This window comes from Oncorhynchus nerka, linkage group LG26 (assembly GCF_034236695.1).
Source record: "Oncorhynchus nerka isolate Pitt River linkage group LG26, Oner_Uvic_2.0, whole genome shotgun sequence".
Taxonomy (NCBI): domain Eukaryota; kingdom Metazoa; phylum Chordata; class Actinopteri; order Salmoniformes; family Salmonidae; genus Oncorhynchus; species Oncorhynchus nerka.
In genome coordinates, this window is record NC_088421.1 from 11,654,800 (window position 1) to 11,678,685 (window position 23,886).

General features: G+C 44.2%; 1 protein-coding gene across 7 annotated transcripts in view; it reads right to left on the minus strand.

The window, feature by feature from the left end:
• Positions 1-1,168: 1,168 nt before the first annotated feature.
• The window catches only part of LOC115110281 (signal transducer and activator of transcription 3), a 29,035-nt gene continuing 6,317 nt past the window's right edge, over positions 1,169-23,886 (minus strand). Inside the window, exons 2-23 of one of the 7 annotated variants that reach the window (XM_029635787.2) lie at positions 20,958-21,107; positions 11,442-11,778; positions 11,263-11,344; positions 10,951-11,084; positions 9,938-10,089; positions 9,536-9,694; positions 9,217-9,309; positions 9,027-9,086; positions 8,881-8,910; positions 8,666-8,759; positions 8,527-8,574; positions 8,285-8,368; positions 7,126-7,224; positions 6,809-6,944; positions 6,571-6,623; positions 6,374-6,468; positions 5,965-6,104; positions 5,581-5,799; positions 5,357-5,399; positions 4,515-4,577; positions 3,152-3,249; positions 1,169-3,028 (exon numbers count right to left, since the gene is read on the minus strand). In XM_029635787.2, coding sequence (XP_029491647.1) covers positions 2,952-3,028; positions 3,152-3,249; positions 4,515-4,577; positions 5,357-5,399; positions 5,581-5,799; positions 5,965-6,104; positions 6,374-6,468; positions 6,571-6,623; positions 6,809-6,944; positions 7,126-7,224; positions 8,285-8,368; positions 8,527-8,574; positions 8,666-8,759; positions 8,881-8,910; positions 9,027-9,086; positions 9,217-9,309; positions 9,536-9,694; positions 9,938-10,089; positions 10,951-11,084; positions 11,263-11,344; positions 11,442-11,778; positions 20,958-21,085 — 2,424 coding nt within the window. In that variant the 5' untranslated portion in view covers positions 21,086-21,107 and the 3' untranslated portion in view covers positions 1,169-2,951. The remainder of the gene's footprint in view (positions 3,029-3,151; positions 3,250-4,514; positions 4,578-5,356; positions 5,400-5,580; positions 5,800-5,964; positions 6,105-6,373; positions 6,469-6,570; positions 6,624-6,808; positions 6,945-7,125; positions 7,225-8,284; positions 8,369-8,526; positions 8,575-8,665; positions 8,760-8,880; positions 8,911-9,026; positions 9,087-9,216; positions 9,310-9,535; positions 9,695-9,937; positions 10,090-10,950; positions 11,085-11,262; positions 11,345-11,441; positions 11,779-20,957; positions 21,108-23,886) is intronic. The other 6 variants (XM_029635789.2, XM_029635790.2, XM_029635788.2 and 3 more) reach the window with 6 other exon arrangements.

Consider the following 23,886-nt stretch of genomic DNA (forward strand, 5'->3'; position numbering starts at 1 on the left):
TTTGCAATTTGCTGAAATTGCTGCTGGTCTGCTGCTGCACTTTTGCAGCCAGGCACGTGTGTTGTGACAGAACATCGTTTTTGTTTCATTTAGAGGGAACTCGCGTGCCTTTTAGCGTTTGAGTCCTTTTTAAAAGTTGCTAAATTTGTTGCTAGGTGCAGTTTGGAAAACAAAGTTGCCAAGATAGACTGAAAAGTTGCTAAATTGGCATCACTGATACTCAGAGGATATGCAGCCAGGAGACAAATTATGTGTAGCTATATAATTGTCCTTCTGCATATTCATGACTGTTTTGGACTGATGGCTGACTTAGCATTCTACTCAATGCCTTGTCAATGAGCACTGATGAAGATTCTGTCAAGTGCATTCGTGGCTTGGAAATACAATGACATTCAAACTAATTAGTAGGACAATCTTTTGTCATCATTGTGATGTCACCAGATTGACTTTAGATGCAGTATGTTAGCTAGCTAAAGTTGAAGGGAGGCCACCGGATTCTAGCTAGTTGTTAGCTATTTTTGACAAACTGCTAGCAAATGACAACACTGCCTAAAGAAATGCTGGCAAAATGGTTTCTTACTAAATATTAGACTACTTTGCAATTTCATCTTATTTCCAGACAATATAGCGTAATTTAGACTAAACAGTAGTTAGCCTCTGTCCAAAATGACTGGGCTTATCACCACTTTGGGGCACCACCAAAGATTTTTATAGCTAAACCAAAATAGACCACAGCCTGTCGTTTCTAACAGGAACAAATGAGCCAGTGGGCAAAACAAGCTAGTTGGGCAGAGCTAAGCACGAGCTAGCGAGATCCTATTGGCGCGTTCTACCGTCATCTGCATATTTCCTTTAGGGAACACCTACTTTGTGAAGTGCTTGTGTGCAATTCACCTTTGCACTCAAAATAATTAGTCTAACCTTTGTTCAAAACAGATTCTAGTTTTGGGAACATCAAATGTTTAAATGATGAGAAAATTTGCAGAATGTCGGCCAAAATCCATCTCGTCACTACCATATTCGACCGAGTGACAGAGCTGCAAGGTATGAGAGCTTGTTTGCAAACACATATGTAAATATACATTTAAGATATGCAACTGGCTCACAGGTTTTTAAAAAAATCACAAGACCTCAATCAAACAACAAGATAGACAAACATGAGTCCATGAGATATATATTTTTTTGTTTTATGATTTTTAAACAAATATAAGATTAATTACAGCATAATTTACAGATATGTTTTTTCAAATAACATCTACAGAGTGAACTCAATTACCGATTCAAATGAGCACTTAAGTCAGGAAGTGATGGACAAGTGTGGGGTTGTGTGATGTGGTATCACATCATGCGCATATACAGTCAAACAGAAGTGAAATATCACTTGAAACTCATACTAACATTATGCAAATTACAAAAAAAACAAGGTCAACACATTCAAGAAGTGTTAGCTTAAAATAAATCATTCATACAGTATGAGAAAGGCACTACATAAACCATTTAGGCAAAGACTAGTGCAGTACTGCGGCAATGATCACCTCTATTGTTATGGTTTAATGAAAACAACAAATGGTATTCTCATTATGACAAACTATGAAGGATAAAGGGGTATGTATGAATTCAAAACACCAAAGAATAATGTACATTTCTATCTACAATAACAGGTTGGCATTCATTGTCATCAATCTTGTCCTGGAGGGAGCTCTGCAGTGGTCACTAGCTGGCACAGCCAGTCATAAAATCAGATTTTAAACCCAACCCTAACCCACACTGATAACCCCAACCTTAAATTAAGGGGGGAAAAAAGTTACTTTTTCTTTTCATACATTTTTACATCGCCAATTTTGAATTTGCAGCTGGTCCAGCTAGTGGAAATTGCTCAGGGCAAGATTCATGACAAACATCAACGTACTTTACAATCCAGGGAAGAAATCAGTATCTTCCCTTCAACTGAGACATGCTGCCTGTCGGCTGAGAGCAGGGCTGAACCCAGGGGAGAAGGTCAGAGAAATATCCTGCCATTATCAATGCCATTTCAGACACCGAAAACAAAAACCAGCACCACTCACATAAATTACCTATATGAATGTTCAATTAACAAATTCACTAGTCACCTTGGTTCTCATCTCCTTGGTTTTAACAAACACATATTACTGACTCGTGTTAGTGAGATTCTAGATACAGGTTTTTTGTAATAAGGAATAAGATACAACTGGAAAGAATGGACCAGGATATTTCTCAATCAAATAAAGATACAGGTGTCCCCTTCAATAGAGAATGACATGGGACACAGACAGACGGACTACCAAAAAGGTTATCATTTAATAGGTCATTGAGAACTATGAAGCTAACAAATAACTTATCTTTGAAAAGCTAGACAGCCATTTTCCTCTTTAGACATTCTTATAAAAACAAGCGCTGGTTCATAAATGAAGGTTGGAGATCAAAACCATTTTAAAAGAAAGTCAAGGAAACAAAAATATACCTTTGTATTAAAAAATCTACAATTTAAATAAAGTACTTTGTGAAACACCCACAGGAAGTGAGACATGGCTATTCGAAACATTGAAACCAACGCCTTGATCACACCGATAGCGTCATTGCATTTTGGTACACCTAAAGTACATTCCTTTCCAATGGAACGCTGCATTTGCCTTTATCTAACGTAGGCATCAAACTGTATGCGCAGACTGCTTGACAGAAATGGTAGCAGAAGGTGAATGTTGAACTTTTGTTGCACACATATCCATATGATTCTGCATACCATTTTGCTCAATGACACTGTAGGTGTGTTTTTAGGCGTTAAGGTGAAAGGTAAAGAACAAAACAAGTGGCTAAATGTAATGCATCTCGTTCCCTTTCACAATATGGGACAGAGGTACCTGTGGATTATAGATTTTTGAAGAAAACGGGGAGTTAAAAGATTTAAAATTGAGTCTGGCTCATTCGTCTCTTCACATGGGTGACGCCACGTCAGAGCTCAACTCCATGTCCAGAGTGAGGGAGTCTGGGAAGACAGAAAGCAAGAGGGCTGCCATTAAAACAAGTTAAACCTTGCCTCACATACAAGCACAGTACGAGTATGTGCATGTGCGCGTGCGTGTGCGTGCGCGCGAGCGCGTGCGTGTGTGTATTAGTGTCTGTCAGGACTTACCCAGCGGGCCAGGGTTGGCCTCAGCCTCATTGTGCATCAGCGAGTCCAGGGTGCGAGGGGACATGGGAAACAGGTCACTGGTGTTACCAGAGTTAGTGCTGCAACAAGACCATACAGGAGAAGAGACATGTTAACACACAGACGTCATAGTGATTAGACCTCTGTCCTTTTTACCACAAGCGATAAGCTAACTGTCAGTCTACTTCCAGTGCGCAAGTCATTTTCATCATCACTGCTGTTATGTATAGAAAAGGACAATACTCCACATTATTACAGGTTGAAATACATGAATCAAGTAGTTCAGTGTTGACTGGGTCGGATTAGTAACAGGTTAGGACAGTTCAGCCACTATGTGTCAATGTGCTTCCCCCAGTGGCAAACGAATGACTGAAGTTAGACGACAGTAGCAGAAAGAAAGGAGAGCAGTAGATGTGTGAATGAGAGAGAAATGACTTATCCTCTTGGGGGCAGCACTGAGCACATTGTCACATAAGGATGCTGGGATAGTTAGTGGGAATGTTAATGACAAGTATTGTAGACAATCTAGTTTGTTAGAGCAGGCCAGTGGGCAGAAACACACCAAAACCCCCTACACCCGACAGACATTCCATTCTAAATTGCAATGACGTCTCACAACAACCTACTACTATAAAGTCATATGTGGAGAACAGTGGAGGCTGCTAAGGGGAGGACGGCTCATAATAATGACTGGAACAGAGCGAATGGAATGGCATCAAACCATGTGTTTTGATGTATTTAATACCATTCCACTGATTCCGCTCTAGCCATTTCCACGAGCCCGTCCTCAACGTCCCGCGGTGGAGAACTAAAGGAAGGACCAACGTTAGGGCTTTAGGAGTTCATCTCCACTGAAGGCACTTCTAATGAGAACTTCAGTCTACAGCCTTTCAATCCACAGCCTCTTCTCCCCTCCTGTTGTTCTAGCCTGTTCATAATGACATTGAAATGTAGACCATTTTTGATACCATTATCAAGCTGTAAACTAAACATGGCTAGTGTGTGGACTGATTTTAATGGAGTGGTCATGACACCAGTACGTAGACTTACAGGGAGTTTGAAAGGTGAATGATCTACTGAGGATGTGACTGGGAAAGGGAAGCCATCTTTGAGTAGAATGAACCCAACTCGAAATGGCTGCATACAATATGACTGGAAGATTCTGTGGTGTTAGAACCAAGGAGAGCGACAGTGAGTTGGAAACAAAACGTTAGGGGGGAAGGGGTGAGGAGGCCGAGAGACTTATTACACCATTCCTTGTCTGAGTCTTACCCACCCTCTCACACTCATACGTAGAGACACACACACACACACACAGCCCTACATGCCCCCCCCCACTGCCTACCCAGGGAATATCCCGTTCCCAAGCAGCTCGCTGTCCGGAAAGTCCATGAACACGGAAGGGCACCTACGGAGACAGGTCAGGATCTCACTGAGCAATCCTCTCCAACACCCCCCTCCACCAAACAGACACCTCTACCTATGTAATACACATACTCATCTAATCCTACAGAGACAGGTCAGGTTCTCACTGAGAAAACCTCTCCAACGCTGCTACACCCCCCCGTAAACAGTACCTTCAACCCTGGGTTAGCCAGTATACACACCCTTCTGATCCCTCTGCTAAACTCATACACGCCCTCTCCGTCCCGGAATAGAGAGCACTGAATGGACTTCAGAACACCTCACACACACTGTCTGTTCCCCTAGAAGTGCAAGGAAAGCCTTCTCTTTGGTTCTACTAGTGGTGTTATTGTGTTGAGCGATTCGTATTAAAGTGATCTGTAGGCTTGTCTGGGGATCGTTACTTGCTTCCTCCACTCTGCTTTGTCTAGAGAGATGTGTACACTTTGCTCTTGCCTGCCTACAGTCCTGTGCTTCCTGTTCCACTGTCCCCAGGTCAGACCAATGCCTGTATAAATAAGGGAAAGACACTGACTAATAGTGAATCCGTCTGTCAGTTTGTTGGTGATGACGATCTGGGAACCACTCTTCCAGGGTAAAACTCCCACCCTCCCCACCCTTACAAGAAGCCAACAAGGGGATGTTGTAGAAGATAAACGTTTTACAGTTTGCAACATGACTGTCCCAGTTTCCATTACACAACCTAGTGTGAAGTCACTTAGGAGCATTAACTCCTTGGAGGGAAGTGAGCACTAACAACTCTCATGGAAAGTGGATACTTACGGGGTTACACAGATGAACTTTGTCTTTAAATATGGTTGAATGGCTGCGGGAGAAAACCAGAACACGTTTTAACGTACACACAGATCAAAATATTCCCCATCTCACAAAGCATCAACCTCCAAAGCGGTAAAGAAGTATTCATTGTGGAGGTACTTCCAGATCTTCTACCGTTAACTCATCCCACAGTTTCCATGACAATACGTTAAACTTCCTGATTGACTTACTACTACACGGGTCCCCGAGCTCAGCCTCTGGAGCAGCTTCCGGTCGGCAGTACTTCCCGAAGGCGTCCTCCTTGGGGATCTCTGGGAAGAGGTAGACCAGCGGAGACACCAGGATGTTGGTGGCGTCCATGATCTTGTATCCCATAATGATCTCCGCAAAGGACATGCTGTTGAGCTGCTGCTTGGTGTAAGGCTCCACCGACTGGATCTGAGTCTTCCCTAAAGACACACAGAGAGAATGAGAGGGATATGAAACCATGTCACAAGAGCAATAATGAGATTATGTTGCACATTATTTAGTTCAGACAAAGACCAAATGACACGTACAATAGGAAAGCGAGAAAGACAGAGAGCGTCAACCAGCCCAACACGCTCTCCTCTTACCACTGATGTCCTTCTCCACCCAGGTGAAGGTGATGCCTCCCTCCTTACTGCTCTCACTGAAGCGCAGCAGGAAGGTACCAGGAGGCTTAGGGCTCAGGATGGCCCTCTCCCTCTCCTTACTGATGAAACCCAGAATATACCTGCACAGAGAGAAATGACATTTTATATTGTCACTTACACCGGATAAGACAGAGAAAGACAATTTAACTGCATTACACTTGTGCATTAACCCTAAAACCTGTACTCCTCCTCAATCCAGTTTCCTGCTATCTAGGGTTCAACGGCTCAGTATTACAGTTCTCAGCAGCGCTCATATGAACTCAAAGTCATGAACTCAACTCCCTCCAACTTGGATTTTGCCCAGCTGTTCCAGTAACAAGTCGGTAAACAAACAGAAGCGACCTCTCACCCTTCATTCCACAAGGCCAGGATGTACTTCTTGACCAGGTCAATGATGTTGTCCAGCCATACCCAGAAAGAGAAGCCTTTACCCGCCATGTTCTCCTGAGGACAAAGGAGGAACTAATCAATTCAAACTGAAGCCGTTTACGACAGATAGATAGCTATAACAACATATCAATAGAGACTGATTGGGCAAGGACATACTTTGCAGAACTTGGCCCAGGTGATCTGGCATCCAGAGTAGTTCACACACGGCCCTAGACAAACAACACAAACACATTTAGTAGGCATTGACGCCATACAGACATTCCATAGAAATATATTTACTGGAGTGGACACTCATTCCGACTCTCATTCAATGTTCTGTGATAGACATCATTCTATTGCTTTGGAGCCATGCAATTCAAATGAAGGTAGAGTTGCAGACAGAAAGGTTCCTCGCCTAGTAGTTTCTCAGCCAGGGTGGTGAGCTGCTCGATGGTTAGGCCTCTCTTAGTGGTGGAGGAGAACTGCCAGCTCAGCACCTCCGCTACCTGATCCCACGTCCCCACCGGAGGCTTAGTGAAGAAGTTCACATTCTATAGGACATGACAACAGGAAGAGGAGGTCAAGGTGGATTTCGTACATATTTTAACCCTCTCCAAGACAGATGCCAATGCAAAGAAGGTATGACACAGGAAAGATGATATCAATGAGACTATTTGGGGGACAGAAGTTGCAGGACAGCGGTCTAACGTGAGGTGGCGCCAGCCGTCTTACCTTGGGGTGGTTGGTCAGCATGTTGTACCACAGGATGGAGGCCCAGGCGTTGGGCATCTGGCAGATGTTGGAGATGACCACCACTGGTAGAGAATGGGTCTAATGGACCATAGAGAAAACGCATGAGGGATGTTAACCTGGACGTAGGCTCAATTAGCATATACGTATGGAGCAGAAGCACCTTTTGCCAGGCTTTCAACACTAACCTAGGCTGTTCGGTCATTCTATTCAAGTCTGACATGAAATGCCATTTAACACAAACATTTAATCCTATTATTTTTTGGATTGCTGTGACAAAGTAGTCGGCCGTACGGGAGGAAAAGCTGTCCATGTTCTGAGTGAGATGGCAGTGCTTAGTCCCTCACTGAGAATTAAGTCTTAAATCACACACCAGCACCCCTCGCCTCGCTAAATGGTGTCATTTATAGAAGACGGAGTGTTGTGGTAAATGATTTCACAACGTGGGAGTGCCAAACCCTCTCTCTCAAATGCCCGCACGCTAATTTCCCTCCATTTCTCAATGCTAATGTGTTAATTATCCTGGCTAATGCATTTTCACACTGCTGTGTTCAGGGTGGGGCATCGCCGCAGTGTTGAGCTCAACACAAAGCACTAAGCCCTGCAGGACATAATAACCATTAGATGAATGATTCCTGTGTCCCAGCAGGGGGCTTGGGCTAGCTACGGTGAAATCAGAGGGAGGAACCATGGTGATACTAAGGGAGGTGTTGAGCGGGTCAGAGACGGATTACCCCTGGACTCGCTCCACCGGCCGGGGGTGGATGGGACGGATGATGGGGCGAGGAGCAGCAACAGTAGGGAAGCATGGAGTGTGATTACTGAATCAGCTCATTAGTATTCTCTGCATGGGGAGAGCAGAGCCAGGCCCCTGGAAGCCTAGGGCGCCATCAAGCTAATGATAATGACTATTTTGTCTATTGGCTCGCGTGTGTGGCAGAGCCAACTCGTGGCCTTAAATATCTAATCTCCGTGTATTTGCTGCTGACGTAGGATTAAGGTGGAGTTAGGGGACTACATGCTGAGCGTTTGGTGTGGCCATAATGAGACTTGACAAAGACCACCTGGGAGTTAGGAAGCACAACAGCAACTCCCCACGCAGCCTGTGTGCACACAGGTAGAGAGCGGAGCTAGGTCTCACCTCCAGGTCGATCTTCAAGCCCTGGTGGTAGACCTCTGTCTCAAAGGTGATGAGGTGGAGCTCCTCTGTAACGATCAGGGAGGCCTGGGGAGGAACAGGACAGTCAGGGTTATAGGTCGATTTGATGCTACTGCTACTATCAATACGGATGACAATTCCCCAAATTATAGGTTTAAGTTAACAGTATCGCTACAACAGTCACCATAAGAAAAGGAGCATTCAAGATTGAGGGTGGGACTCACATCACTGTTGGTCCTGCCACCATTGCCACACCTCTGTTCCCTCAGGGTCTGAAAGAGAAGGGCAGTTATCAGTCAAGCAACATACTGTACAGTATCACACTAGACTCACCACTATACTGACTAACAGACATCCACTCACCAGGTGTTTGAACTCTGCTGACAGACTGCCGTTGTTGGACTCCTCCATGTTCATCACCTTGGTGTTGGTACCTAGGATGTTGAACTTTCGGGACCTGGGAGAAGCAGAGTAGAGCAGGTAGGGTAGGTTATTCACAGGCTCCATGGCAAAAGGGACATTCTAATATTGATAGCTTAGGAGACAAAGGGTTTCAACGTAATATAAAAGTCTCTTACCCTCGAATGGCAGCCACGTCCCCAGATTCCCTGAGAAACAAACAATAGGTCAATTCACAACTTCCCTGGGACTGAGTCGATCGCTGTGTTCTACGCAAATCAGACATGATCGTGGGAGTGATGGACGCAAGGCATGCAAAACTCACTTATCAATAATAACTTTGATCTTCAGCTGGTAATTCAATTCTGGGAACTTCACCAGTAATCTGAAAGGATTTGGAAAATAACATTTGGTGAGAGCACATAAAGCAAACGCCAAATACATCAAATAAGGCAGTTTGGTATTCAACATAGTCATCAACTGGTGGCATTGAGTTGTCCCGCAGCTCCTCTTACCTGACTTTGTTGGTGAACTGCACACCTGTCTTGATGACCAGTGGTCTGTCTGGATGCATGGGCATACAAGGCTGCCTTTCCACCACGAACGCACTGCAACACAGTGACCAGATAAGAGGTGGTGCATTAGAGCACAACGGTGGAAGTCGACAAAACTCTGAAGCCTCATCATAATAAAATGTCAAAATATCTCCATATTTGCCAAAGGCTATGCCATGTATCCGAAACATCTGAATATTATGCAAATTCGATCCTATAATAAATATCCAAACCATCTGGACATGTGATAGATATTGAAGCTAAAAGAGAAGCTCCCCACCTCTTCATGAGGTTCCTGAACAAGTCCACTATCTTCTCCTCCAGAGCGGGCCGGTGCTGGATGATGGGGTCTCCCTTATAGGACACCTTCTGCTGGAGCTCCTCCAGCTTCTTGATCTGCTGGCGGATCTGCAGCTGAGACTCAGCCAGGGAAGTAATCCTAGAGGTCAAAGGTTAATCTAGGTCAGTCATTATGGCAGTGCTACTTTGTTCGTTAAACAATTTTGAAACTACAATTTAATCTTATGGTGTCTTGTATCGACTACCAATAACAGCAACCTCTCCTTCTTCGCCATTCTGACGTTTACTCTACATGAGTGTTGGGGCAGGTAGTGTACGGTCATGGGGAGTGCACAGAAAATGATTTTAACGTGGAAAGTAAAGGCTACTAATGGTAACTGACCATGTCTCCAAGCGGTCCAGGCAAATGTTGGGTGGTCCTCCGATGCAGGCAATCTGCTGCCTCCTCTTCCAGTCAGCCAGCTCGTCATCTGTCAGGTTCTTCTGGACAAAGTCCATGGCTGACAGCAGCCCTGCCATCTCAGTCACGATTTGCTACAACAGAGAGGGACAACAGCACATCCTTCAGACACTGATGTAACCAGTGTTAAAGTGATATTCAGGGGGCTCTAGAATTACTTTTAAGATAAGATACATTTTATCAACCCACACGAGATGGACATCAGCCGCAGTGCAGCGCCCAATGAGCAGTTTAGGGGGTTAAGTTCCTTGCACCTGAGATATTGATGCCAGCAACCCACCGGTTGCCAGCTCACTCCCTTCCAGCACTAGGATTCGAACCGACAACCCTCCGGTTGCTGGCCCGGTTCTCGAACGTCGAGGCTATGATTATATCTTGCACACGATTCTTAGGATGATTATCATGTTAGACAACATGATTAGTGAATTTGTTTTACAATTTTGGCCTCGGGGAAATGAAAACTAAATAGTCTCCAGCCCCACATTCTCCAATATTAGACAGCTATTATCGCCCTCCTCATCTTGCTCATAAATATTGAGTGCCTGACAGCAGCATGAATATTAGTTTAACTCAATTGAAAATAAATGAACGAGCACACATTAATATCAACACACATATCACAGATCTCTCATGTGTAGTGAAAGGTACTGCTGCGGAGTCCATACGTTTATGTCGGGGACGCAACAGATAGGGAAGCAGGCTGCTTGGGGCAGAGAATTAGAGAATGACTAACCCAATTCTATTTAACAAACATGTAAATATGCAGGTTTATGTAATTTACTGCACACACGTATGTAGTTCAAGCAGAATGTCAACTAGCCTAGCCGACTTATCGCAGAAATTCTGACTATCCTGATTCAGGGTATTCGGACACTCCAAGGGGTGTACGATGTAGGGTCAGATGGACACTAAGGAGGGGTGTACAAGGGCCCTACCCTCCTGAGCTGGTCCAGAGCACTCAGCATCTGTTCCAGCTGAGACATCTTCTGCCGGGTGGCTGCCGCCTGGCTGTTCCCATTCATGTCCTGGGACAACTCTGAGCAAATAGGAGAGGAGTTGGGTGGGTTATCTGTAGATTTAAGAGTCAGTGATATTTGGTAGTATTTGATGGTGGGCCAGAGATACAAAACAACAAGCAAAATAAATAGTAGTAGTAGAGTATAAAATTAGAGCCTCTAACAGAAATTCAGATAAAATTCAATAAAAATACATCTAGAATTGTATGTAATATTAAAAGTGAAACTTACCACCCTGACTTTTAAGGGTCTTGTAGTTGAAGTCAAAATCATCCTGGAGATTCTCAAGCATCTTCATCTTTTGTTCCATATCCTATAGCAAAGCAACGCAAAGCATGTCAATCAAATTAGGTATAAAAAAAACACGCCTGTGTAAAACCACATTCTTCGGACTAAACATGCAGTCTCACCTGCACCCTCTTCCTGATGTCCTGCAGGTTGTGCTCCAGGATCTGTTGTTTCTCCGTCACCACAGTGCCAGACGGGTGAGACGCCGTTCCGTCCTGTGCGGCGGTGGTGGCGGTCTGCAGCAGCCTCTGCTCTTCCCAGAGGCAGCGGGCTACAATGCGGGCGATCTCCATGGGTTTCTCCAGGTATTTGGACTGCAAGTGCTGCTTAATGCGCCGCAGGTTGTGCTGGTAGAGCACGTTGTTCTCCTGCAGGAAGCGGCTGTACTGCTGGTCAATCTCCCCCAGCAGGTTGTGGAACACCAGCGTGGCGTGGGACTCCTTGTTCGCTGCGTACGCCCTGCATAGAGCATATAGAGAGGGGTTTAGCGAAAGCTTACGTTTTTTTCATTTTATTATCTTGATTTAATTAACTAGGTAGGGTATTGAGAACAACCTATAGTAACAACCTAGCCTCTAATAATGTTCAAATCTCTAGTTATAAGTCAAACAAATTGTAAAAACTAAATCCACAGATAAGACATGATATACTTTCCAAATGCAATGTATTCAGACCACGTTACGTTAGAGCCTAACCTTTTTTCTCCCCCCCAATCTACACACAATAGCCCATAATGACAAAGCAAAAACAGGTTTTTAGAAAGGTTTGCAAAAGTATATTTTAAAAAAAACTGAAATATCACATTTGCATAGGTATTCAGACCCTTTACTCAGTACTTTGTTGAAGCACCTTTGGCTGTGATTACAGCCTTGAGTCTTCTTGGGTTCGACGCTACAAACTTGGCACACCTGTATTTGGGAAGTTTCTCCCATTCTTCTCTGCAGATCCTCTCAAGCTCTGTCAGGTTGAATGGGGTGCATGGAGATTGATGAGGACATGTTTGAATTGAATCCATTTTAGAATAAGGCTGTAACGTAACAAAATGTGGAAAAAGGGAAAGGGGCCGGACTACTTTCCCGAATGCACTGGTATCCATGTCATATGGAAATATGACCCACTGAATCGAACTTGCTTTGGTATGAAACTAAGAACCATTTGGCAGGAAAGATAGAAAGATATTTGCATTAGGAGCACAGACTTTTACGGTAACAAGGAAGTTTGGGAACTGAAATAGCTTTGGGTAAATCCATTTGAAGTCACTATTTGACAGCATCACTTTTGCTTTAAACAAAATGTTCCATACATGTCTGCCAAAGGAAGAAGCTGTCAGAAAGTGACAGTTTGGACCTGAATGCCAAAACATGCTCAAAGTTGAACCATTTGGCTTTCCCCAGCACACCATGAGGCATCCATATCTTCACCAATGGAAAATATCAACGGTTGAGTTTGATATAATTTAAAAGTGTTGTCAAACGATTGTTTATTATTTGATTTGTTTTCTTAATAAATTTGTATTTTTATTTTTATCTTTAACCTCAATGACGTGTTTTGTTCATACGTTGTAGCTTAGACTTCAGATCCTCTGAGGTGTTTGTGTTGTGCCGCCGTCGGTTGAGACACAACATGCTGTTGAATACAGGGTGGGTGTCATTTCAATCATAGAAATAGAATTAATAGAATGGCCTGATCAACTCTATGCGAAGGAGATGTGCCGCGCTGCACGAGGTAAATGCTGGTCACATCAAATACTGACTGGTTTTCTGATCCACGCCCCTACCTTTTTTTTTTTTAAGGTGTCTATGACCAACAGATGCATATCAGTATTCCCAGTCACGTGAAATCAATAGATTAGGGACAAATGAATTTATTTCAATTGACTGATATGAACTGTAACTCAGTCAAATCTTTGAAATTGTTGCATGTTGCGTTTATATTTTTGTTCAGTGTAATTACTACCACAAAGATGACTGCCGGTCCACCCACCAACGAATGTCGACTTAACATTTAACATTTACATTTAAGTCATTTAGCAGACGCTCTTATACAAATTGGTGCGTTCACCTTAAGACATCCAGTGGAACAGCCACTTTACAATAGTGCATCTAAATCTTTTAAGGGGGTGAGAAGGATTACTTTATCCTATCCTAGGTATTCCTGAAAGAGGTGGGGTTTCAGGTGTCTCCGGAAGGTGGTGATTGACTCCGCTGTCCTGGCGTCGTGAGGGAGTTTGTTCCACCATTGGGGGGCCAGAGCAGCGAACAGTTTTGACTGGGCTGCGCGGGAACTGTACTTCCTCAGTGCTGGGAGGCGAGCAGGCCAGAGGTGGATGAACGCAGTGCCCTTGTTTGGGTGTAGGGCCTGATCAGAGCCTGGAGTTACTGAGGTGCCGTTCCCCTCACAGCTCCGTAGGCAAGCACCATGGTCTTGTAGCGGATGCGAGCTTCAACTGGAAGCCAGTGGAGAGAGCGGAGGAGCGGGGTGACGTGAGAGAACTTGGGAAGGTTCAACACCAGACGGGCTGCGGCGTTCTGGATGAGTTGTAGGGGTTTAATGGCACAGGCAGGGAGCCCAGCCAACAGCGAGTTGCAGTAATCCAGACGGGAGATGACAAGTGCCTGGATTAGGACCTGCGCCGCTTCCTGTGTGAGGCAGGGTCGTACTCTGCGGATGTTGTAGAGCATGAACCTACAGGAACGGGCCACCGCCTTGATGTTAGTTGAGAACGACAGGGTGTTGTCCAGGATCACGCCAAGGTTCTTAGCGCTCTGGGAGGAGGACACAATGGAGTTGTCAACCGTGATGGCGAGATCATGGAACGGGCAGTCCTTCCCCAGGAGGAAGAGCAGCTCCGTCTTGCCGAGGTTCAGCTTGAGGTGGTGATCCGTCATCCACACTGATATGTCTGCCAGACATGCAGAGATGCGATTCGCCACCTGGTCATCAGAAGGGGGAAAGGAGAAGATTAATTGTGTGTCGTCTGCATAGCAATGATAGGAGAGACCATGTGAGGTTATGACAGAGCCAAGTGACTTGGTGTATAGCGAGAATAGGAGAGGGCCTAGAACAGAGCCCTGGGGGACGCCAGTGGTGAGAGCGCGTGGTGAGGAGACAGATTCTCGCCACGCCACCTGGTAGGAGCGACCTGTCAGGTAGGACGCAATCCAAGCGTGGGCCGCGCCGGAGATGCCCAACTCGGAGAGGGTGGAGAGGAGGATCTGATGGTTCACAGTATCGAAGGCAGCCGATAGGTCTAGAAGGATGAGAGCAGAGGAGAGAGAGTTAGCTTTAGCAGTGCGGAGCGCCTCCGTGATACAGAGAAGAGCAGTCTCAGTTGAATGACTAGTCTTGAAACCTGACTGATTTGGATCAAGAAGGTCATTCTGAGAGAGATAGCGGGAGAGCTGGCCAAGGACGGCACGTTCAAGAGTTTTGGAGAGAAAAGAAAGAAGGGATACTGGTCTGTAGTTGTTGACATCGGAGGGATCGAGTGTAGGTTTTTTCAGAAGGGGTGCAACTCTCGCTCTCTTGAAGACGGAAGGGACGTAGCCAGCGGTCAGGGATGAGTTGATGAGCGAGGTGAGGTAAGGGAGAAGGTCTCCGGAAATGGTCTGGAGAAGAGAGGAGGGGATAGGGTCAAGCGGGCAGGTTGTTGGGCGGCCGGCCGTCACAAGACGCGAGATTTCATCTGGAGAGAGAGGGAGAAAGAGGTCAGAGCACAGGGTAGGGCAGTGTGAGCAGAACCAGCGGTGTCGTTTGACTTAGCAAACGAGGATCGGATGTCGTCGACCTTCTTTTCAAAATGGTTGACGAAGTCATCTGCAGAGAGGAGGAGGGGGAGGGGGAGGGAGGATTCAGGAGGGAGGAGAAGGTGGCAAAGAGCTTCCTAGGGTTAGAGGCAGATGCTTGGAATTTAGAGTGGTAGAAAGTGGCTTTAGCAGCAGAGACAGAAGAGGAAAATGTAGAGAGGAGGGAGTGAAAGGATGCCAGGTCCGCAGGGAGGCGAGTTTTCCTCCATTTCCGCTCGGCTGCCCGGAGCCCTGTTCTGTGAGCTCGCAATGAGTCGTCGAGCCACGGAGCGGGAGGGGAGGACCGAGCTGGCCTGGAGGATAGGGGACATAGAGAGTCAAAGGATGCAGAAAGGGAGGAGAGGAGGGTTGAGGAGGCAGAATCAGGAGATAGGTTGGAGAAGGTTTGAGCAGAGGGAAGAGATGATAGGATGGAAGAGGAGAGAGTAGCGGGGGAGAGAGAGCGAAGGTTGGGACGGCGCGATACCATCCGAGTAGGGGCAGTGTGGGAAGTGTTGGATGAGAGCGAGAGGGAAAAGGATACAAGGTAGTGGTCGGAGACTTGGAGGGGAGTTGCAGTGAGGTTAGTGGAAGAACAGCATCTAGTAAAGATGAGGTCGAGCGTATTGCCTGCCTTGTGAGTAGGGGGAAGGTGAGAGGGTGAGGTCAAAAGAGGAGAGGAGTGGAAAGAAGGAGGCAGAGAGGAATGAGTCAAAGGTAGACGTGGGGAGGTTAAAGTCGCCCAGAACTGTGAGAGGTGAGCCGTCCTCAGGAAAGGAGCTTATCAAGGCATCAAGCTCATTGATGAACTCTCCGAGGGAACCTGGAGGGTGATAAATGATAAGGATGTTAAGCTTGAAAGGGCTGGTAACTGTGACAGCATGGAATTCAAAGGAGGCGATAGACAGATGGGTAAGGGGAGAAAGAGAGAATGACCACTTGGGAGAGATGAGGATCCCGGTGCCACCACCCGCTGACCAGAAGCTCTCGGGTGTGCGAGAACACGTGGGCGGACGAAGAGAGAGCAGTAGGAGTAGCAGTGTTATCTGTGGTGATCCATGTTTCCGTCAGTGCCAAGAAGTCGAGGGACTGGAGGGAGGCATAGGCTGAGATGAACTCTGCCTTGTTGGCCGCAGATCGGCAGTTCCAGAGGCTACCGGAGACCTGGAACTCCACGTGGGTCGTGCGCGCTGGGACCACCAGATTAGGGTGGCCGCGGCCACGCGGTGTGGAGCGTTTGTATGGTCTGTGCAGAGAGGAGAGAACAGGGATAGACAGACACATAGTTGACAGGCTACAGAAGAGGCTACGCTAATGCAAAGGAGATTGGAATGACAAGTGGACTACACGTCTCGAATGTTCAGAAAGTTAAGCTTACGTAGCAAGAATCTTATTGACTAAAATGATTAAAATGATACAGTACTGCTGAAGTAGGCTAGCTGGCAGTGACTGCGTTGTTGACTTTGTAGGCTAGCTGGCAGTGGCTGCGTTGTTGGCACTACACTAATCAAGTCGTTCCGTTGAGTGTAATAGTTCTACAGTGCTGCTATTCGGGGGCTAGCTGGCAGTGTTGATTACGTTACGTTAAAAGAACGACAATAGCTGGCTAGCTAACCTAGAAAATCGCTCTAGACTACACAATTATCTTTGATACAAAGACGGCTATGTAGCTAGCTATGTAGCTAGCTACGATCAAACAAATCAAACCGTTGTACTGTAATGAAATGAAATGAAAATGTGATACTACCTGTGGAGCGAATGCGACCGGGTTGTTGAGTGAGGAAGTTCTATTCGGTAGACGTTGGCTAGCTGTTGGCTAGCTAGCAGTGTCTCCTACGTTAAGGACGACAAATAGCTGGCTAGCTAACCTCGGTAAATTAAGATAATCACTCTAAGACTCCACACTCTAAACTACACAATTATCTTGGATACGAAGACAGCAAAGACAACTATGTAGCTAGCTAACACTACACTAATCAAGTCGTTCAGTTGAGTGTAATAGTTTTTACAGTGCTGGTATTCGGAAGACGGTGGACGTTTGCTAGCTGGCTAGCTGCTGGGCAGATAGCAGTGTAGACTACGTTAGGACGACGAAATACGATAATTACGCAATTATCTTTGATAAAAAAATGGTAATGTCTACTCTATGATGTATATTTCAATAGGTTTCCTATGGATGATTGGCAGTAGAATTTAAAACATATCCCCATTAAGTCAAGAGTCTCTGACGTGTGTGGACCGACAACCATGTTTGTGGTACCATTTGAAGGCAGGTCCGAGATACTGTTGTGAAGAGGTTTAAAGCCGGATTTGGATACAAAAAGATTTCCCAAGCTTTAAACATCCCAAGGAGCACTGTGCAAGCGATAATATTGAAATGGAAGGAGTATCAGACCACTGCAAATCTACCAAGACCTGGCCGTCCCTCTAAACTTTCAGCTCATACAAGGAGAAGACTGATCAGAGATGCAGCCAAGAGGCCCATGATCACTCTGGATGAACTGTAGAGATCTACAGCTGAGGTGGGAGACTCTGTCCATAGGACAACAATCAGTCGTATATTGCACAAATCTGGCCTTTATGGAAGAGTGGCAAGAAAGCCATTTCTTAAAGATATCCATAAAAAGTGTTGTTTAAAGTTTGCCACAAGCCACCTGGGAGACACACCAAACATGTGGAAGAAGGTGCTCTGGTCAGATGAAACCAAAATGGAACTTTTTGGCAACAATGCAAAATGTTATGTTTGGCGTAAAAGCAACAAAGCTCATCACCCTGAACACACCATCCCCACTGTCAAACATGGTGGTGGCAGCATCATGGTTTGGGCCTGCTTTTCTTCAGCAGGGACAGGGAAGATGGTTAAAATTGATGGGAAGATAGATGGAGCCAAATACAGGACCATTCTGGAAGAAAACCTGATGGAGTCTGCAAAAGACCTGAGACTGGGACGGAGATTTGTCTTCCAACAAGACAATGATCCAAAACATAAAGCAAAATCTACAATGGAATGGTTCAAAAAATAAACATATCCAGGTGTTAGAATGGCCAAGTCAAAGTCCAGACCTGAATCCAATCGAGAATCTGTGGAAAGAACTGAAAACTGCTGTTCACAAATGCTCTCCATCCAACCTCACTGAGCTCGAGCTGTTTTGCAAGGAGGAATGGGAAAAAATTTTAGTCTCTCGATGTGCAAAACTGATAGAGACATACCCCAAGCGACTTACAGCTGTAATCGCAGCAAAAGGTGGCGCTACAAAGTATTAACTTAAGGGGGCTGAATAATTTTGCACGCCCAATTTTTCAGTTTTTGATTTGTTAAAAAAGTTTGAAATATCCAATAAATGTCGTTCCACTTCATGATTGTGTCCCACTTGTTGATTCTTCACAAAAGAATACAGTTTTAAATCTTTATGTTTGAAGCCTGAAATGTGGCAAAAGGTCGCAAAGTTCAAGGGGGCCGAATACTTTCGCAAGGCACTGTACATAGGTCATAGAAATATATACACAGACAATCATGAGAGGCATATTCGCCCGGGATTAAGACGGGATATTAAATAGGTGCTGGGGGATAGGACGGTGATCTTGTACAAATAAGATATTAACTAGGCGTGGGGAGACAGGAAGGGAATTATATGCGGACAAGATAACTGGAATGGTCATTTGAATTGTGGGAGTATTGATCATCGTTCCGATTCAACAAATAGTACTGAAATATCCAAATGAGGAGGAGAGGGAAAACCAAAATCTAGAGAAATGGGATAAAAGCCAAATCTATAGACAAGAGGTTCCATGCGAGAGGGAAGCCTAAGAAATAGTGGCGTGAGATAACGATTATTAGCGTTCTTTAAAAGCCCTCTGACACAACCGGAAAATAAGATATTAACTAGGGATTTACGACCCCTGGGCTTATGGTTCTATAGGTAAGACCTCGCATCTGATTCAACAGTCAAAGCTATTGATAAGGTTTCCATAAAGGAGAAAACACAAATAGAAATCCAAGGAGGTCCCGGAACTAACGGGAGATTACCATTATAGGAGAACAAAGAGAATGGAAGGGAGGCGTCCAAAATCTGACTCAGACAAAGAACCTGAATAGAAGCTGATATTACTAAAATAGTCAGGAAGGGTTTTAAATTAGGACGATTTTCTGAGAATTCTCGGTGTCGAAGTTTGCGACTACAGACAATTATAATAATATAGTTATTGGCGGGGAAACTCAATCATTTCAATAGCGGGACACCAAGGTTCGTATTTCAGCTTTGAAACCGATAGACTAAAATTGATTTTAGATTGTAATTCATCTATTTGTATGTTTTGCCTGAAAAAATACGGTCGCTAGTGTTTGTATAAGATATGAACTGAACCTTTAATATGTTGTTTAGATTGAATTGAAAAAAGAAGTCATTCAAAATAATGGCGAGACAATTTCAATGTAATACGCCATTTTGCCCAAAATGATCTGCTGGAATAATGTATTGAGATGGGAGTCGTATTTAAATAAATGTATCATAGAAGAGAAAGTCACCTAAACCTAGTTAAATGTAGGGAATAACGGAGAGATACGATACAGGTTTGTGCCACCAGGATGATATATTTTTTTTTACGAATCGACTGACATACGATAAATTTAGCACAGAACATGGTACGTTTAAATGTTAGGGTATAGAAAGTTGAGAAGTTTGGTTGGTTTTACTTTGTTGATGGAATTTAAAGCAGAACTCAATCTGAATAGGGAATATATATTTTACAGAGGCAGGCTGACTTGCGGCGTCGTCTTACGTTGAACAACATCGTTCCTCAAATTTAAACAGAGAAGATGGGTTGTGGCATTTAGAGGGAAAATGCATTATAGCTTAGAGTTACTTTTCAAAAGTGGCTAAAAGTTCCAAATACATTTTTTTTAAAGGAGCTGAATATCGTGAGGATAGTCTGAAAAGATGCTACAGCTAGCAACGGAATTGCTAGGCATTCAATTGGGCTATATAGTGCACTACTTTAGACCAGAGTCCTATTCCCTATATAGTGCACTACTTTGGACTATAAAATAGGTAAGAATAGTTGAATCGTAAAATGTTGTGATTGTTTTCCCGAGTATTGATTTTTGGTTAGGTAACGCCAGTGAATTCGAACAAGAAGTTAACGTATTCTAAAAACATGATCTGTTTTTATTACGGGGAACAAGTAAATGTCTTATCTTAAAGGGACAGTGCACGTTTATCACAGTGGTTTTAGTGTATGGCAGTGTATAAAATATTTTGGGGCGACAATTTGGAGATAAACTGAATGAGTTACATGAAACATCGAGGGATTTAAAACGAATGATGTGAAGGGATTATCATAATTATTAGGTTTATTAGGTTTCGTTGTTGTAGTAAAAGTTTGGGTTAAAGGGATTTCCCTGTTCCCAGAGACAAGATATCTTAAAGGGGTACACTCACATATGGAATATTAGGGGTTTTATTTTCTGAGTTTTAATTAGACAAGTGAATAATGTATTGGGAATAGAGTCGTAATTAAAATGCTAAGTCAAACACGAGACAGTTACTTAAATCAAAATTAATTCTAAATAATAACGAAGAGACAATTACGATTTATGCCCATCGAAATGTTCGTATAAATTTAGCGAATTGAGAGATGAGATGTTGATAGAATTTACAACATCAAAGTCAGGATTCAATGAGCGTGATGACATATTTCCTTCCCCACTACTAACAAACCAGAATGAGCAAGCACAATAATGAGCCATGTAATCCTGCACAGTGTTGCCAGCAGCAGTGGTGTTAGTGAACTGTAGGTACTAGGTACCTATTCTGTAGTGGTGTTGTGAACCACAGGAACTAGGAAAGTACCCACCAGTCCTGGCTTTCGATCCAGGGGGCGAGGAACTGCCGGAGCTCCATGGGGAAGCTGTCGCTGTATAGGTGGTACAGCTGCTCCAGGTACCTGGTCTCCAGCTGCTGCAACTGGTTCCACTGGGCCATGCTGCCGGCTGCCTCCACAACCCTGTATAGGACACACATGAGGAAACAGTTCGAGGGAGAAACGGAAAGCAGGGAAGACACAAGGAAGCTAGATACTAATGAGGGGAACAGCTGTGGTCTCTTGATACAACGATCGGCTCTTGAGAGCTAGCCAATGCAGGACGAAACCTTGAGGCCACCGTTACAGTACGCCTCTACTTTGAAACATTTCCAATACCTTGGTCAATTGATTTGTTCTAACTCCGATTGTCTTGAATCTGATGAGAGCATGTATAGACACGTCATATTCGACCTGACAGGAAGACCTCAGAAACTGAAGACAAAGTATCTGATGGTACCTCAGCCAGCTTCCTATAAACACACAGAGACATCCTGTTCAGCTCAACACACAGCCTTCACCGAGAAACACAGACCAAAATAAACCCTGGCCTTTGGCCAGACAGAAACCCTGTGGTCTCCCTCAGTACAAGAAAACTATTCAGACTTCAAAGTAAACAGCAACCACATCATTGATAATCATCACCAGCAGAATATAATGTCACTGTTGTCATCGTCAACAAACCATTGAATTATGTAGGCCATGTAATACAGACGACACAGTCTGCAAGTTGGCACAAAAATGTTGCTGCTCCTCATTCCTTCATAACAGTGTAATTATATTTTCAAAGTGAGTGATTTTCCACTAACAGCGGTCATGATTTCAGTTAGTTATTTGAGCAGCCATGCTAACCCAGGCCTGGTATTCTTCCTACATTAGTGTACTTGCTAAAAGCCTTGACAAAATCCTAATTACCACCAGTGAAAGGTAGAGAACAACAGAGCATCCCCCCCAGCCCTGAGAGATCACACAGTCATCAGCAAACATCTGCCACCCTTCTCATTTGACTGGACACAGGGAGGAACACAATGTTCTCCTAGTAGCTCAAATGCACAATAACTTGCAAGGTGGTGGTGAGGCTACAACTGCCCTGATAACAAGTCCCTATACAGCAGCAAGACCATGTTGTACTGTAGGCTAGATGTCAGGACGTCCAGAAGAGAGAAACAGGAGCAGACTGTATAGTCAGGGTAACATTTTAAAATCACAGGATTTGAGATTTCTTCCATTCTTTGCGTCATCATATCTAATATGCTCCATTGACAGATTCAGATAAGAGAACTTAACCAAGGAATTGGGTCTTTGTGATTGGATAACGGGTGCTCCAACCGCATTTTGCTTTGCAGAGAAACCTAGGGTTGCGTCCCAAATGGGAAGATTTTCTTGTGCCTTGGTCAAAAGTAGTACACTATAGAGAATAGGTTACCATTTGGGATGAATCCTCATTTATAAAATGTCACTTCCTCTTGTCCTACACAGGTGAAACAATGAGTTTAAATTGCCTGTGACCTGTATTGCTCGTATTGGCGTTGAAATTGGTAGATTTGATTGCAATCCTGGTTTACTTCCCCTGAACTTTTCTTACCATGTCCACTTCCTGTCAGACTGGAATAATAACATAACAATAAATAACATTTTATAATTCAAGTCAATTCCACAAATATGATGAAAAGTCAGTCAAATCATTTATCTAATGCAAGCAGAGGTTATGAGCCACAAGATCACACAAAAAAAGCTTGTGATGATGTGCACTGGAAAGCACCGGTGACAAATTGCAAAATGTTTGCCACAGTTTGTTATGTTGCTAGCGTGAACAAGCATATTCCTTTTGCTAAAGCTTTTTGTTGTCGTTGTATTTTACCCCCCTTTTCACCCCAAATTTGATCTTGTCTCATCATTGCAACTCCCCAAACGGGTTCGGGAGAGGCGAAAGTCATGACCCGCCAAACCGCGCTTCTTAACACTCGCCCGCTGCACCAATGTGTCGGAGGAAACACCGTCCAACTGACGACCGAAGTCAGCCTGCAGCCAATACTTGCTAGCAGATATCCACAGAGTTCCAGTCCTTGCGCTAACGCTAGTTATCAATTGCGCTACAGCTAGTTAGCAACTTCCTTCAAACTGCACGCAGAGACATAATAATGGTATCCACGAGTTTATCTGACTCTGGAGAAGTAGATACAATGACAAAGTATCCCTTGAAGTCATTCAAAAGTATTACTGTGCGTGAAGTTTTAAATGCATTCTGTCATTACTAAATGTGTCATGTGATAAGACATTTTAACATTACTATTTTTATTTTATTTTTTACACACAGAACTGCTTTAACTCAGCGACATTTGAGTTTTCAAGCCCTGCCACAACATCTCAATTGGGATTAGGTCTGGACTTTGACTAGGCCATTCCAAAACTTTTTAACCCTTTTCATGTAGACTTTGGTTTACCAGACCAGATTGTGTGTGTTTGGATCATTGTCTTGCTGCATGACCCAGCTGCGCTTCAGCTTACAGACAGATGGACATTCTCCTGTAGAATTCTCTGATACAGAGCAGAATTCATGGTTCCTTCTATTAAGGCAAGTCGTCCAAGTGCTGAGGCAGCAAAGCATCCCCAAAACATGAGGTTGAGGTTCTTACTGTGGGAGGCAGCGTTTGGTTTTCGCCAGACATAATAGGACTCATCCAAAAAGTTGACTCAAGTTTTCCAAAAAGGCATCTGGTTGATCATCAAAACTCTTGGAAGAATGTTCTATGGACAGATGAGTCAAAGTATAACCGTCTGTGAGCTGAAGCTGAAGCGCAGCTAGGTCATGCAGCAAGATAATGATCCAAAACACGCAATCAAGTCTACGTGAAGATGGCAAAAAAACAAACATATTTTAAGTTTTGAATTGGCCTAGTCAAAGTCCAGACCTAATCCCAAT